General features: G+C 31.4%; 1 protein-coding gene across 2 annotated transcripts in view; it reads right to left on the bottom strand.

Moving 5' to 3' along the window:
- NCAM2 (neural cell adhesion molecule 2) overlaps positions 1-16,628 on the bottom strand; it is a 413,016-nt gene that overhangs the window by 98,275 nt on the left and 298,113 nt on the right. For both annotated transcript variants that reach the window (XM_006908233.1, XM_006908234.1), the window contains one exon: positions 9,321-9,471. In XM_006908233.1, the coding sequence (XP_006908295.1) occupies positions 9,321-9,471 (151 nt within the window). The remainder of the gene's footprint in view (positions 1-9,320; positions 9,472-16,628) is intronic.

Genomic DNA, 16,628 nt, shown 5'->3' with positions numbered 1-16,628 from the left:
CATAAAGTCATCTGTTTCTGCTTGTTTTATTCAATTCTATATACTCGACACTTGGAAAAGTGCTTGGTATGTAGTACATGCCTAATAAATATTGTTCAATAAAAAAATGTAATTAATATACTAACTTAAATTCATGAAATCATGGGTTTAGACCCATCTCTTCCTCTTTATAAATAAGGAAATTGAAGCTTGGATACTTTAAATAACTTGAGTTATGTCCTGGGATTAGATCCAGCAGATTTATTAAAATCTAAGGATAGCTGCTGCTAATACTATGATTTTTTTATATTATTTTAGTAAAGCCCAATATATTAGAAAACTTCTATCTAGTTTAAATCATCATAAACTATGAGCTAGCTGACATCAGTGGGTAGATATCAACAATACATAGACGATATTAGGAAAAACTAGTCTTGGCCTCTGTTCCACTGAAATCAGCTAATATAATTCAGAGGATTTAAGAATTTATGGGCCACACAGTTATGGTTGATTGGATTAAGATTAGATGAGGTCATAAGGTGGAGTTCTAGTGAATAGGATCAGTGCCTTTATAAGAGTCAAGAGAAAGTTTTGTTTATTCTGTTCTCCATAATATAAGGATAGTACTAGAAGACAGCAGTCAGTCTGTAACCAGAAAAGGCTCTCTCTCAGCAGAACCTGACTATGCTGGCTCCCTGACTTCCAGGCTCTAGAAAAGTGAGAAAATAATTACTGTTGTTCATAAGCTCCCCAGTCTATGGTACTTTGTTACAGCAGCTGGAACAGACTTAAGAGGTGGTGTGCAGTCTGCCATAAGGTTATAGAGGATCTTTCGGAATCTTGAAGATGACAATACTCGGTGAAGTCAGTAAAGGCCTGATAGGATGCGATCTCAGATGTGATTTCAGTGGACAACCTCACCCTGTGAAATTTTACACTAGTTCAATGTGTGAGGTGGTCTTCTCTATCAAATCCATAAGGCTCTCTGCTATGGACTGAACGTTGGAGTCCTTCTTCCCCCAGTTCTTATGTTGCAGCCTCAGTGAGATGATATCTGGAGGTGAGGGCTTTGGGAGGTAATGAGCTTTAGATGAAGTCATAAGGGTAGAACATGCATGATGGAATTCATGTCCTTAAAGAAAGGAAGAGACAGGAGGTGTCTCCTTTTCCGTGTGCATGTACCAAGGAAAGGACATGTGCAAACATAACCAGCAAAAGGGTCCTCTTCAAGAACCTCACTATGCTGCCATCCGATCTTGAACTTCTAGTCTCTAGGACCATGAGAAATAAGTGCCTGTGTTTAAGTCTATGGTATTTCATTATAGCAGCCCGAACTAAGATGGTCACTGTGCTAGTGAGAACTGAGGTTCTCATTCCAGAGAAAGGCTGGAAGTTGTGATAAACTGAAGGTAGGGATTGATATTTCTGGAATTTAGTTAAGCAGGTATCAAAAGACAGAGATAAATTTGTAATTACACAAAATAACTACATTTATTTAAGTGTTTGTATGTGTTTGTTAATTTGTAAGGTTTATTTCTCAAGGGTTAGATATTTCTTACTAATCCTTAAAAACTTTTCATCATCATAATTTCTGAAATATGTTTTAACAACAACATTGATCTGAATCAAATTATATCTGTCAGGTTTAGACAAAAATGTGATGAAACTAGAATAATTGATAGTATCTGTGCATGTGAGGAATGTGATATTTCAAATTTTCCCAGGGGGCTCGTGTAAAGTTTGGGCTAAAAAATACAGCTGAGAAATAAAATATTTTCTACTTTTCTGTTTTAATATACTGTTCTTATTTTTTAGATGTAGAGAAAAGCTTTGAATTTTTCTCAGATACTGTCCTTGAAATTATCATACTAGATATAAAACCTAATTAGCTGCTGGCATTAGAACCAATTTATTTCTTCAAATGAGCCATCTTCTTTAAAGTTTAAACAGATTAAATGTATTATGGTGAGTGCAAAAGATAGGGTCATAAGACAAGATTCTAATCACAGGTATAAAATATGTGCCTGCTATGGCCAAGGAACTTTTCTATTTAAATGTTTATTGAGATAATTTTTTTTAAATGTTAAAATCATGTTTGCATCTTATTTACCTCATCCTGTACATGCAGCCCCTGATGCTACTAGAATCACTGTTATGCTGAGAAACTGGAAAACTTGAGGAAATTTGTATGTGATAGAGAAAAGATTTATTAATTCTAAGCAATGCTGGTAAATATGGAATAACATGAATTCGTGTTTTAAGATTAATTAATATCTCTATACCCTTACAACTTTTCTGACATTGCTAACAACATTTATACCACAGGAGAAAATGCATTTAAACATTGCTATTATATCTAACAAGAAATAAAAACAGGTGCAGAGAGCTTCATGAGAAAAAAATGTAAATGAAAATTCAGTATTTCTTAGCATGCATTGTTACCGCGTAACTGTTAAATTAAATTTATCATATAAAATAATTAAGTCTAGTTAATAGGTAATATGTAATGAGCACCTAGTCACAAAACTTAATAATATTCTAATTGTAATCAAACATACAACGTAATTGGTGCTTATTTCATTAAAGCACATATCCCATGCCTGTTATCTCCATTGTTTTATAAATTAGAACTTTAGTTCAACTCATGCTTTGTGGTAAGGGTAATGCCTCTGAAAGGGTGAAAATGAACTGGCAGGATGCCAAGGAATCTGTGTAAGATAAAATACAAAAGAGGCTTTGAATGAAAAAACGTTTTAATATTCTAAATACCTTAAGTTTAGTGATATTAAAGTAAATGTGGTCGGTATCGAATTATAAATGATTTGATTCTTTTTGACTCATTCTTAGCAATATTATACTGCAAGTGCTTGAATCAGGAAGTGAAGACTGTTCTAGTAAGTTTTTTGTGACATTGTATAATATCTTTGCAATTTTCATAGTTTCTATACTGTTTTGATTCAAAGATGCAGAATAAAAATATTTTTTCCATTTCTTACATGTTTATTTACAACAACTTCTCATGGTGTTACATGTAAGATACTGAAAGTTTTAATACTATTATAAATTTTTTCACTCAATAAAATACCTTATCTTACAACAACACAGGCAGTAATCACCAAGATATAAGCTTGTTAAAACACTTTCAGTACTAATCATAGTTATTAGGTTGCAACATCCAACCAAAATTTCTACTAGTCTTTCTGTTAGAAAAGTATGACATTAATTACAAAAAGTAGTATTGTAGACATAAAAAAAGTTCCAACTTTTGTAATACAATTGCACTAATTTACAAGGAAGATATCCAAAAGAGAAGAGCAGGCTGAGATTTAAATTATGTGCATTGTTACATATTCCAAATAATTATTTAACCCCATTCCCCCAAATAATACTAATTATAGACAAATGATAACATTGCAACATTTTTTCTATTTCTATCACATGAATAGAATCTAAACTTCAGTAATTAGTGAAATTAAGATGAACGATTATGTTACTTTCCACTTAAGTATAAATTCTTCTTATATTTATATAAATTATCATAAGTGAATTTTATACCATTATATTCACCTATCAACATTTTTATGTGATTCAGTTTTAATAAATTATAGTAAGTACCTAGAAGGTAATAATCTCAAATATGTACAATAGAGAAGATGTAAGACAAATATATGGGTGAATTAATATCATTCTATGGGTAAATTTTATTCTTAAATGCAGTATAAGGCTGGAATATTGAGCTAGACTCCCGACATAATTTACTATTGTCTTGAAATTCATTAGTAAATTGTGAAATATAGAGAATTCTAATTGACATATATGAAGAAATACTATAGGAATCTAGATTAATCATAAAAGAAGCTAGCCTTCAAGAGATTTTCAAGCAATTCATACTGTATATTTAAAAGATATTCATCCAGGGAGAAAACAAGAGGATATAGCTTAAATAGAGCATTTATGTGTAGAGTAGATCCATAAGAGAATCTCCTTTTTGGGGTATTTAAAAAAAAAGAAGAAAATATGTCAATGAAACAAATGATTAAATTTTGATACTGTATTTGTTAATCTTAAAATATAAAACATTTTCTTTTGCTTTACATGAAATTTAGTCTATATTAAAAAAAGCTAACCCTTTATAGGTAAAGGATACTATTAAGTAATCTGAACATTTAACTGTAAACCTCAGCTAACGCCATTCTATATTTCAACTTAAAATGACTTACATATTTAGAACTTACTACACTTTCCAGGTTGGTTATAGATAAAAATGTCAAATTATAAAAAATTGACTACATAAGATTGATCACTGAAAGGAAAAATCAAAAATGTATCTTCTTTTTAGGACTTTGCATTTTAAACAATCTTTTGATTGGTATGATAATTTATTTAAGGACATATGACTTAAAAAATAAAAAATAAAATTCAAGAAAAATGAAGGAAAGAAATAAATTAAAAACTGATAAAAATTAAAACTAAGACATTTATGTTCTTGGTTCCAGGAACTAAGGAAACCAAATGTTTATGATTTAAAGTTGCATTAATACATAGTATATATATGTATCTATACCTATTTACACATATTAAAGATGTTATTATATATTATATTGTGTATATATATATATAATATATATGTACTTGTGTCCATAATATAATATAGATGTATTTTTTTCCATAATGTGTTATCTCTAGAAATAACACAATCAAACAAAAATAACAACAGAAACAAAAATAATAAGAAAAATTCCCTAAGGCTTCTGTAGAGTATATAAAATCAAGGTAGTTGTGGAGGAGGCTCTATTGGAGGAGCTTCAAAGTAATTCCAGAGCTAAAATTTTTCCGTAAGTACAGAGGTATCTTGGAAAGAAGTCAATAGAGGATCGATAGTATAGGATAATCCCAGGTAGGAGTCAGAGGAGAGATTCCATAATTATGTGTATAAAACCACAGAAATCTCAGCTTGAGTCCTGATCCTTGCATGCTTAGGATGGATACAAACTTGCACATTAAAATCTTTAGAAGTCAACTGAGATTTGAATCACTGCTCACAGGAGGCAACACAGAATTTAGGGGTGATTATCTGCTTAAAAACACTTTTTCCAAATGGTTGTCAAATTATCCAAAGTTTCCACAGCATAATATTTACAGTATCCAACACAAAAATCAACATTTCTTGATATTTAATGAGCCAAGAGAATGATCAATTCTAACAGCAAAGGACAATCAACATATGCACATCCTAAGATGGACCACAAGTTGAATCTATCAGATATAGATGTCAGAGCAAGTATTTTAACTATGTTCCATTACATAAAGGAAAACATACATAAAATGAATGAAAATGAAAGAAAATGTCAGCAGATAAACAGAAAATATAAAACAAAACAAAACAAAACAAAATCAAGAATTTAGAACAAAAACAATACCTCAAATAAAACAAAAAATTCATTGGATGGGCTTAGTAGCAGAGAGGAAATGATGGTGTTGAGCCAGTTAACTTGAAGAAAAAAATCAGTAGAAATTACCTAATCTGAAGAACAGTGAGTGGCATGCAAGGAACCCATGATTCAAATTATAATGGATTTCTCATCAGAAACCAAGGAAACTAGAAAACAATAAAACCAATCTTCATAGAATGTCAACCCAGAATTCTTTCCAGGAAAAAAAAAAAAAGTCCTTCAGAATAAAGGAGGGGGAAAATATGTTAATATGAAAAAAATAATAATAATAGAATCTATCCCAAACATATATTCTCTATAATAAATGGAGAAGAAATTTCTTTAAGCAGAGAGAACTTTGCATCTATAAGGATGAAGGAAGAGCAAGAACAAAAAAAGTACCAGGTAATAGATATGTAAATAAAATATATTCTTTTCTCTTCAGTTCCTTGAAATATTTATGACTTTAAAACAAACATCATTTTTTTGTGAGATTTCAATGAATGTATTATATATGAAATCAATAATTAGAAGATCAGTGGGGGGCAGGTGTAAAAGGACCTATACGGTTGCAAGGTTTCTACATTTAGTTTAAAGTATTAACTCTATTTAGACTGTTAAAAGTTAGCTTTGTATATTACAATCCCTATAAAATCACTTAAGCAAATCAATACAAAAACTAAATAAAAACCTAAGACATATTGTCAATATATAAATTAAAATAAAATGTTAAAATTTTTAAATAACTCGAAAGACAAAAAAAATGGAAACAGAACATGAAAAAACAGAGGGAAAAAGCAGAAAAATAAAATCGTAGATATTAATGAAACTATATTAACAACTACATTAAATTTAATAGTCTTCTAAACCAGTGGTTGGCATACTATGCCTTGGGCAAAATATAGCCTAAGAACCTCTTATATTTATGTTTATAGTTAAGAATGGTTCTTATATATATATTTTTTTATTGTTTGCAAGAGAAAAAAATGTGAAAAGCCTTTAAAATGGTTTGTAAAAAAGACCAAAATCTAAAATATTTATTATCTGACCCATTTATTGATGACTCTTGGTTTAAACACTCTAATTATAAGGTAGAGATTGATAGAGTGAATGAAAAGGTAATGTTCTATCATATACTGCCTTAAAAGACACCTTTTAATTTCACATAAAGAAACAAAGGAAAGTAAATGAGTAGAAAAAGGTGTACATGTCCTGTTGATGATAGCCATTCTAACAGGTGTGAGGTGGTATCTCATTGTGGTTTTGATTTGCATTTCTCTAATAGTTAGTACACTTGAAACCTATATAATTTTATTAACAAATGCCACCTCAATAAATTTAATAAAAAAGGTATACAAATAGTATTCATAAGATAGTTTGAGTAGCTATTTGAATGTTAGATAAAATATATTAAACTCAAAGAGATTAGTAGAGAAAATAAAAGAAATAATTTATGAGAAAGATATAATGGGAGAGAGAATAACAACCTCCCCATATATACACATCATAGTTTCCAGAACCTGTCACCGTGTTACAGTACATGGCAAAGGGACTATGTAACTGTGATTAAGGTAAGAGTGTTGATTTGAGAAGATTATTCTAGATTATCCAGTGTGGGTCCAATTTAATGGCAGGTGAGTCAGAGAAATAGAAGATGTAAGTAAGGAAGCAAATCAGAGTGATGTGACATGAGAGAGACTCCATCTATTACTGCTGGCTTTGAAGACAAAAGCGGACAATGAGTCAAGGAATGTGGGCAGATTCTAGAAGCTGAAAAAGACAAGAAAACAGAATCTGCCCTAGCGCCTCCACAAAACAACAACAACAACAACAACACAGACCTACAGACACTAGAATTTATCCCAGTGAGAAACATTTTGGATCTCTGACCTCCAGAACTGAAAGATATTTTTGTTGTTTACAGCAATTAAGTCCATGGTTATTAGTTATAGTAGCAATAGAAAACTAATACAGTATACAAACTATAAAATATGTATTGCCTCACTGAGTCTCAAAATACATAATGTAAAAACCAATGGGTTTAAAAGAAGAGAAAAAAGTTCACAATTTTGGTAGAGGATTTTAACACCTTTCATTCAGATAGAACAGCTATACAAAAAAAAAAAAATTCGTAAAGACATAGAAGATTTAAAAAACACTGTCACCCACCTTGATCTAACTGATATTTAGAGAACACAAGGTCCTGTGACTGCAGAAGACATGTGCTTTTCAAGTATACATTGTGTATTCACCATGATAGATTATATGTTGGGACATAAAACAAATCTCAATAAATATAAAAAAATCAAAATCATACAGCAGGTATTTCCTAAGCATGATTGAATTAAATCAGAAATAAATAATAGCAAAATATTCCAGAAAAATACTAAATATCTGAAAGCCAAACATATCCTTATAAATTACTAGGGAGCAATGATAAAATACAAGGGAAATTAAAAAAAAAATATTCAACTTAACGACGACAAAAATACAACATATAATTTGTGAAATGCAGTTAAAGTACCGCTTAGTGAGAAATTTAGAGCTTTATATGGTTATATGAGACAATAAGAAATATTAAAATAAATGATCTAATATCCCACCCTAAAATTTTATAAACAGAGAGCAAAGCAAAACCAAACTATGTAGAAAAAATAGAAACAATAAAGTTAAAACCAAAATCAACAAACTAGAAAGCAGATATATGATAGAGAATGTAAATTAGTAAAACCAAAACTAATGCTTTGTAAAGATTAACAATGTTAGAAAAACCCTTAGCTAGAAGTCTTTTTAATAAATAGTGTTGAATGATTTAAATATATCTATGTTAAAATAACATATATTGACACCATAAAAATAAACTCAAAATGAATCACTGACCTTAATGCAAACTTTAAATCAACAAAACATTTAAAAGAAAGCCTAGATATAAATTGTTTAATTTGTCTTTTCATTTGTTTTGACAAGCAGTTAGTTAATATATAAAATAATATGGATTATTTGTGTCTGTTCTTGAGAAAATATTTGCTTTCTAGAGGCATCCTCAATAAGATAATGTACCTTCTTTTATAGTTACCATCATATTCTATCAATATTAATGTACTAGACATTCTCCGATAGAAACATTTTGTCAATAAGAGTATTTTATACATTCCCTCTAAGACAGATATGTCCTTTCAAGTATCAGCGAACCTCCAGCATTGATGATTCCTGAATATTTATTGAGAATAATGTTAAATTTCTTCTTTTTTCAAGCACATGTACACTACACTATTCTAAAATCATGCAATAACTTAAGGTGGACTGTGCAGGTTTTATTTACATTAGTCTTCATACTTCCCAAATCCCACAGTTATAAAACATTTTGTGATATTTAACAACTCTCCTTGTCATAGTCCCTACTTTCAGATATTAAACACTATTCTGATAAAATATAAATGCTAATATATTTAACCATTTTAAAAATACTATGTCATATCTTATGAGGATGGAATATAACTTAACAAAATAACTTGAAATAAGAAATGAAAATTCTCACTTCTTATGTGGATCACAGAACCATTAATATTATAATAAGCAGATAGATATCTAAGTAGATGTTGACCAATTATTGCTAACTAATAATAATAATTAATAATATAGTTCAGCCGACGTGGTGTTTTGTGTTAAACGTTGCAAAAAAGCACACAATTTCCATGGTAAGCAATATCAAGATCATTAAATATGTGAAATGTCCCATAACATCCACTAGATGTCTCCAATAACTGACTTTGAAGGGTTGCATTCTTTCTAAAGCTGTGCATTAAATGAAACATGAACCACATATGTATTTTATCTTCCTACAAAAATTCCTAGTTTTCAAAGCAGAAAAAGTTGATTTGATAAACGTACAAAATGAAAATAACTTACATTCAATATCAAGGTACATGCTCTTTTGGTGCCCTCCAATTCTGCTTGCAGCTTCACAGTCGTATCTCCCTGAGTCTGACAACTTCACATCTCTGATGTGCAGGGATGAACGTCCATGCTGCCCTTTGACTTCGACACGACCGTCTGGGCTCTGTTTGCATTGATTCAGGAAAAAGAAAGATTTTATGTTTGTTTCGTGTAAAATGACAAAACGTATGGCATTTGTGATATACATAGGAAACAAAAATAAACTCTTAACCTGCATTCAAATTTTTTTTCAAAAGAGCAGCGTTTCTATATTTATGATTTACAGCTTCTAGTTTATCCATTTTACCTGTCCACTTCTAACAGGGACATGTAGTAAACACTTAAACACATGTTTTATCAACCTCTGTTATTTATTATGCTCTTTGCCTCTTAGAAAGCTTGTATGTTCTTCCAGGAAGAGTTTTGCTGGCTTCCAATTACGTTCTTTGCAAATGTAACAAAACAACAGCAATGCCTATTCAACTCTGCCTTAAACCTACCAATGAAAACAACATTCCTGCAGCATTTAGTTTCATATTCAACCATGTAAGGAAAATGTATCAAGATTTATAAAAATTAAAGCCTTTAAAATGAATTTATAGTTTTCATTTTTGAATAAATAAAACAGTACTGCTCATAAGCATAATTGGTACAAGATGCATCATAGATAAATTATTAAAACATAGCACTATCTAACTCATTCTTAGGAAGTCAATGGAAACAATATAAAGATGCTTAATCACTTACTCCATGAATAGAGGAACTGCTTATAACACAAGCCTAGCCTATAGATTATATTTCAAATAAGAATTCTTGTGTGCAACATAATTAGCATACCTAGAATTATTTTCTTAAATACCTTTATAGCATACATATTAAAACAGAGATAGTTTATTCATTGAATTTTACTTCATGCAATCAGGAAATATACTGAATGAAACGTACTTTACTATTACTGAATCAATTTTTTTCAGTATTTGAGGTTTTAGTGCCTCTTAAAATATTTTATGCCATACATTTATTTTGAAATATAACTTACATTCAATATCAAGGTACATGCTCTTTTGCATGCTATTATGTAACCAAATAATGGTTGTTTGATTTTCTATATGACTGAAATTCAATTAAATTTTAATATATGTGTGCACTCTGTATATAAAAATTTGGTGTTTGATTATTTCCCTTCATTAATGTAAAAAGACAATTTTAAAGCTACTTTTCATGAAGTTGATTGGAGTACAATATGATTACTATTTTGCTTTTCAATTTTATATAGACATGCAATTATTATGTAATCATATCACTAATAATTTATTTACTATCAGAAAAATGGTCTTCAAAAACAAAGAAACAAACAAAAACATACTATGGATGTATTATGCAAGTTAGATAAAGAGTTTTAGGCTGAACATATGTTCCCCACTTCCAGCATTGCTAAAAAAAATAAAATAAAATAGTAAGATGAGGTTTTCAAACAGAAGGGCATTCTCTTCTGCCAATTTTTTAAGATGTTCAACTGCCAAACCCATTTACTTAATTGGGAGAAAAGAAAATAAAAGACAGAAAATTCACAAAAGTTACAATCAGAATGAGTAAAATGGCCAATTTGTTATACAGGTAACTAAGTTTCAGTAACTACCTGGATATTCTTTCATCCTTACCTCACTGCACTCTGTTCATCACTGGACCCTATTGAACCAGCTTTCTTTCCTATGTGCTGACTTCACTTGGCTTTTAGACATGCACACTTTCTGGTTTTTCTCCATTTCACCCCTCTGTGGACTCCTTGGTCTCAGTTGCAGTCTCCTGTCTCCCTGGAGACCCCTGTATTCTGCGTGGACTCTGGTCTCTTTTCAGATGATTTACTCTGCTTAGGTGCTCTCATCCCTGTCCACATTTACGCAGATGACCTTTAGTCACTCTTTTGCTCGCCAGGATCTCTCTTTACCTGGAGCTTTGGAACCAGGAACCTCACTTGCAGGGCACATCCCTTTGATCTGTATCTCAATCCTGCATGTCCAGACCTTAATGCATCACCCCCTCATCTGGTATTACTTGCTTTATTTCTATGGTCTTTATTTCAACAGATGCTACTAATGCTTTTCCATGCCCCATGCTATACCTGTCCTCAGTCTTGGATTCATTTCTGAATCTTTATCTATTTATATTCCAAATAATGAGAAGTCTTAGTTTATCATCTTGTTCTACATTATTATTTCCAGTTTTCAACAACTGTGTTTCAAAAGACCTCTCTGCTGTCTGTGTCTCCTGTACACAGTCTTAGTTTGTGCTGCTGAGCTGGAAGGATATTGGCAGGCGTCTCTGGATTTCAGAGAGAACAATCACAGGCTGAATGTGACCGAAAAAGACTCCCTGACTCTGCAAAAGCCACCAACATTATGTTATTTCCTATGTTTCTCTTGCAAAAAAATCATTCCAGCTGCAGAAATTATTCCTTGTGCAGCTAAGAATATGTTTCTTTAAAAGCAAACTTTTAATTCTCATAACAGCTTTATGAAAGTTTCACATCCCCTGTGCTCTATAATCATAAATAACATTGTATTCTCTCCCGAATAAAACCCCAACCCCTCAGCCTGATGTTTAAGGACTTCCATATGGCAGCACTTTTCTGCCTAAGCACACTTTACAATTTAGATTCCAATTAATTTGAATTACTCGTACTGTCATGAATCCTGTGTGTTCCATAAGCACCCTTCACAGACCTGTCTTAAATCATTCTCCCGTTATCTCTTCTATATCTAAACAGCAGGATTCCAATATCATTTCTTTAATTTTTTGGCCAAAATCAATTTATATTTAAAACAGTTCCTGGTTGACTATGTTATATAATTATTATATATATATTATTTCTTTATATTTACATTATTTACATTATATATAATTTTATGCTATTTACAGTTACTACTTTGAATTCTGTGCTTTTCATGGGACATATTGCCTTTTACCGTCTTATTAAAACTTCGCCTGTAGGGTCATATCATAGTTGAACAAATGTGAGAACACTTTTACGGTACTTCATGTGACAGTCACCTGGACTACTACCTAGGACAGAATTATGATATTCCAATATTATTATAAAGCAAATCAAATTGTGATGAAATTTACATATAATTTAGTAAAGGGCTTTTAATCCTTCAGCTATTATTTACTATGGATTAAAAACTTGTATTTAATATCCTTATTAGAATTTGACAAAATATTTTTATACTTATCAATTGTTTAATTAAATTTATTGGGGTGATGATGATTAATAAAATTATATAGGTTTCAAGTGTACAATTCAATAATACATCATCTGTGTACTGCATTGTGCGTTCACCAACCAAAGTCAAATCTTCCATCACCATCACCATATGTTTGACCCCCTTTATCCTTAGCTAGCTTCCCCCTACCCCCTTTCCCTCTGTTGTCTGTGTCTATGAGTTTTTGTTTATTTTTCTTGTTCTTTGTTGCTTTTGGTTTTATATCCCACATATGAGTGAAATCATGTGGTTCTCAATCTTTTCTGGCTGACTTATTCCTCTTAGCATGATGCAAAGCAAATTCTTCAGTTTTTCATCAGAAAATGTATTGTTCTTCTGCAGCACTAAAAGGTAAATTTACCTCCCATGAAAATTAAAGAGGTCGTCTTGCTAATACCTGTTGTAAATGATAAGCTTTTGATTTGTGAAAAAATATTGGTGTACGTAAAATTAGCATGCTATCAGTAAAAGTGTTGGTGTTTAAAAATTATTATGTATCTGAAATTATTAACAAAAATTCTGGAAGAATAAAATTTCTTTGTGAAGGTAAGTGATTCCCTGGGTAATTATATCATTTCAGACTTGGCATGGGCTCTGTAATATGACACAATATGCATTTGTCTCAAGTACTTACATTAGAAGAGCAAAGTCACTCCCTCTCATATCTGACATTCCAAAGGACATCTCTGTGCTACACAAACACATTACATATTTCTGAAAGAAAACTCATTTATATCTTGGCTTTGATTCACCACCTACTGAAGAGTCATTTAAGACATCTGATATTTGACTGAGACAGGTTAATGGACATATTAGCTGTCCATCTAGTATCTTCAGGTTCTATCACTGCATTAAGTAAGATGATTAAAAAGTAAAGTGTCTGTCTGTACATTACCATTCCAGTCCTTTACAGAAAGGAACTCTGAAATTTGATTTGATTTATATTCTTTGCCTTTCCAGAAGGTCAGTTGAAGAACTGCTTATTTGAATAGCATTTTGATATTTCTATAAAATGATTATAGTTTACTGTTCTTTCAATAACCATTAATCAAGTACTATTTGATAACCACATTCTTGAGTTTAGTTGCAACATAAATATTTTGTTGTCAAATTTAATTGTCATACGTTTAAAATTATATAATGTTTCATGTTTATAGGTTATTTTTGTAACATTACCTGACTAGCCATGTATTGCCAAATTTAGAATCCAAATGTAGTACACAACACATCCCAGGTTGCCAGTATTGCCTACCTTTCTTCTTCCTTACACTCATGTCTTTGAAACTTTTCAAAGTCATTGACTCTTTAGGCCTTTTCAGAGAACCGTGTAGCGTGTGACTTAGTTACTCAATATTTTTTTGTGCAATTATTCCACAATAAGCATTCAGGCACTGGGGATACATGCTGAGCTAAACAGAATAATTTATACCCTTAGTGGACTCAAAATTTAACAGAGAAGACAGATATTAATTTAAAAGTATAATACAAATAAACTGAAAAGCACTATGTAGGAACACCACAGTTTCATTTTGGAGGGAAGTTAACAAAGGGGTGGAAATGTCAGAAGTATGTCCCCTGATAAACTAAAGTGTGGACTGAGATCTGAAAATGGTGAGAGGGGGCAGTGTTGTAGAGAGAAGTCCAGGCACATGTCCTTGGAAGGCACATGAAAGAAATGAGGGAGGCCGGCAGTATGTAAGAGAAGGCAATATGAGATCTCCTCACATTGGGCAGGTAAATAAGAACGCATGCAGCACCCAAGACAAATGCAGACACACACACAAATTGCACCCCTGCATTATGTATTCGGTGTGTCTTATTCATAATGGCATTACATTTGTATTGAATATGAATTAAACTCAACTGCAAATACTTGAATGTAGTGTCAAGGCATAACTGTTAAATATGTAAACAAGAAAAAAGATGCTCTCTAAAGGTTATTGGAATTAATTTACCCAAACTAAGTTATCAAAATTGTGTTACCATTGTATTGAGTTGATTTCTGCAAAGAATTTTAAACAGAAAGATTCTCTTTTCTCCTTATAAAGTTCATATATTTGCTCTTAGACTCAATTTTGCTTCTCTTTGGGCTTGATCTCAGCTTCCTAACTTTCTTCCTATTTTGATTCGTGAACTGAACTTGTACAATCACCTTTCCTCCTAGAAGTGTAAATTGATGTAATAAACAGTAATAATGAGCATTAAAACTTCTCTTTAATTTATGTAGTTTCTTCACCAGGTTCTAATGTCCTTTTCTTTTCTTTGTATATACAGTCAATAATTTATTCAACAAATAAGAATTGAAGATAACAATGATAACAGCTAATGCGTATACTAAATGGTAGTTAGACACTATTCTAAATGTTATACATTTATTAATTCATTTAATCTCCATAAACCTGCTACAAGATTGGGACTAATGTCATCTCCATTTTAAGTATGAATAAATTGAGGTCCAGAAACATTAAATAACTTTCCCAGGTTCAACACAGGTTGTAAATGACAGTAGTTGTATGTACAAGCTGTCTGACCCTGGACTTCATGTTCTGATTACATTTGCTATACGGTTCACCATTTGGGCCATATTATGTGGTCAAACTAAATATTGTATTATATAGCTAGTTCTATGCTGTGTTCTCAGGACAGAAAAAAATGGATAAGAAAGGCAAAGCCCTTAGGTTCATAAATCAATAGTATTAGAAAAAAATGAAAAGTCATAATACATGCTGGTGTAGATGAAATTCAGGAAAAACACCTAATGAATTTTACAGAAGTGAGGAACAATTTCTTGAAGATATTTCTCTCTAAGCTGAGACTTGAAGGACAAATAACAATGGCAATTAAGGCACCAGACCAGCTACATAATATTAAGGGCCCACTGCAAAATAAAATGTGGAGTCGCTCATTCAAAATTATTACAAATTTTAAGACAACCACAGTAGCATATTAGACACAGTGCCCTTCTGAATATTGGGCTTTTTGCAATCACACACCTGGGATGTCAGCTTAGAGCAAGCAAAAAGGAGGGAAATTTAGGAAGAAACTGGGAACTACATAAGACTGGACTAGAGGAGAAAATGCTATGTCCAAATAATTTAAATAAGCTCGCTGGAGCTGACATGTCAAATATAAGAAGAAAAATTAGAGATGACATGCTTTGACAGACAAGACAAAACTGACATAAAGAGCATCAAAAGTCAAAGAAAGACCAATACGAAAAAGAAAACAATTCTCAACATCATTAGTTATCGTGAAAATATAAATTAAAACCATAGTACCATTTCAGTTTTAAGGATGGTTATAATAGAAAAGACAGATAATAACAAATGTTGGCAAGTAGGTGGAGAATTTGGAATTTCTGCATTGCTGGTGAGAATGTAAAATGGTGCAGGTACTCTGGATAAAATATCTGACAGTTACTCAAAATGTTAAACACAGAGTTATTAAATGACTCAGATTACACTCCCAAGAGAATTAAGCATATGTGTCCACACAAAAACTTGTGCATGAATGACCATAACAGCATTATGAATAAAGCCAAAAAGTGAAAGTAATACAAATGTCCATTTTTTGATGTATGGGTAAATAAAATGTTGTATATCCTTACGATGGAATATTATTTGGCTATAAAAAATGAAGTACTTACTTAGGCTACAACATGGATGAACCTTGAAAATATTATGCTAAGTGAAAAAAAAGCTAGTAACAAAGGCCACGTAGTGAATGATTCCATTTATATGAAATTTTAGTTTTATCCATACAATAATGAGAACCCAGAAAAGAGATCTAAAAGCATGAGGTACATTATACTCTGAAATCCTGTTCAATGTTCATTATAAGATGGTCAGATGTATTACTATAATTTGTGCCATATAATTGAATTTACCTTATAAACACTGATATCACATTATTAAACCATATTGCTCCAGAACTAATGTTAGTAATCACTGATAAACACTGACTCCATTGTTTCAAGGTTTTGAATAGCCATTGGTTTGATTCAGTGTTTTTTAATCCA

Source organism: Pteropus alecto, unplaced genomic scaffold, assembly GCF_000325575.1.
Source record: "Pteropus alecto unplaced genomic scaffold, ASM32557v1 scaffold81, whole genome shotgun sequence".
NCBI classification, from domain to species: domain Eukaryota; kingdom Metazoa; phylum Chordata; class Mammalia; order Chiroptera; family Pteropodidae; genus Pteropus; species Pteropus alecto.
Note: the sequence above shows the minus strand (reverse complement) of the source record. Positions and strands in the feature narration are given on the sequence as shown.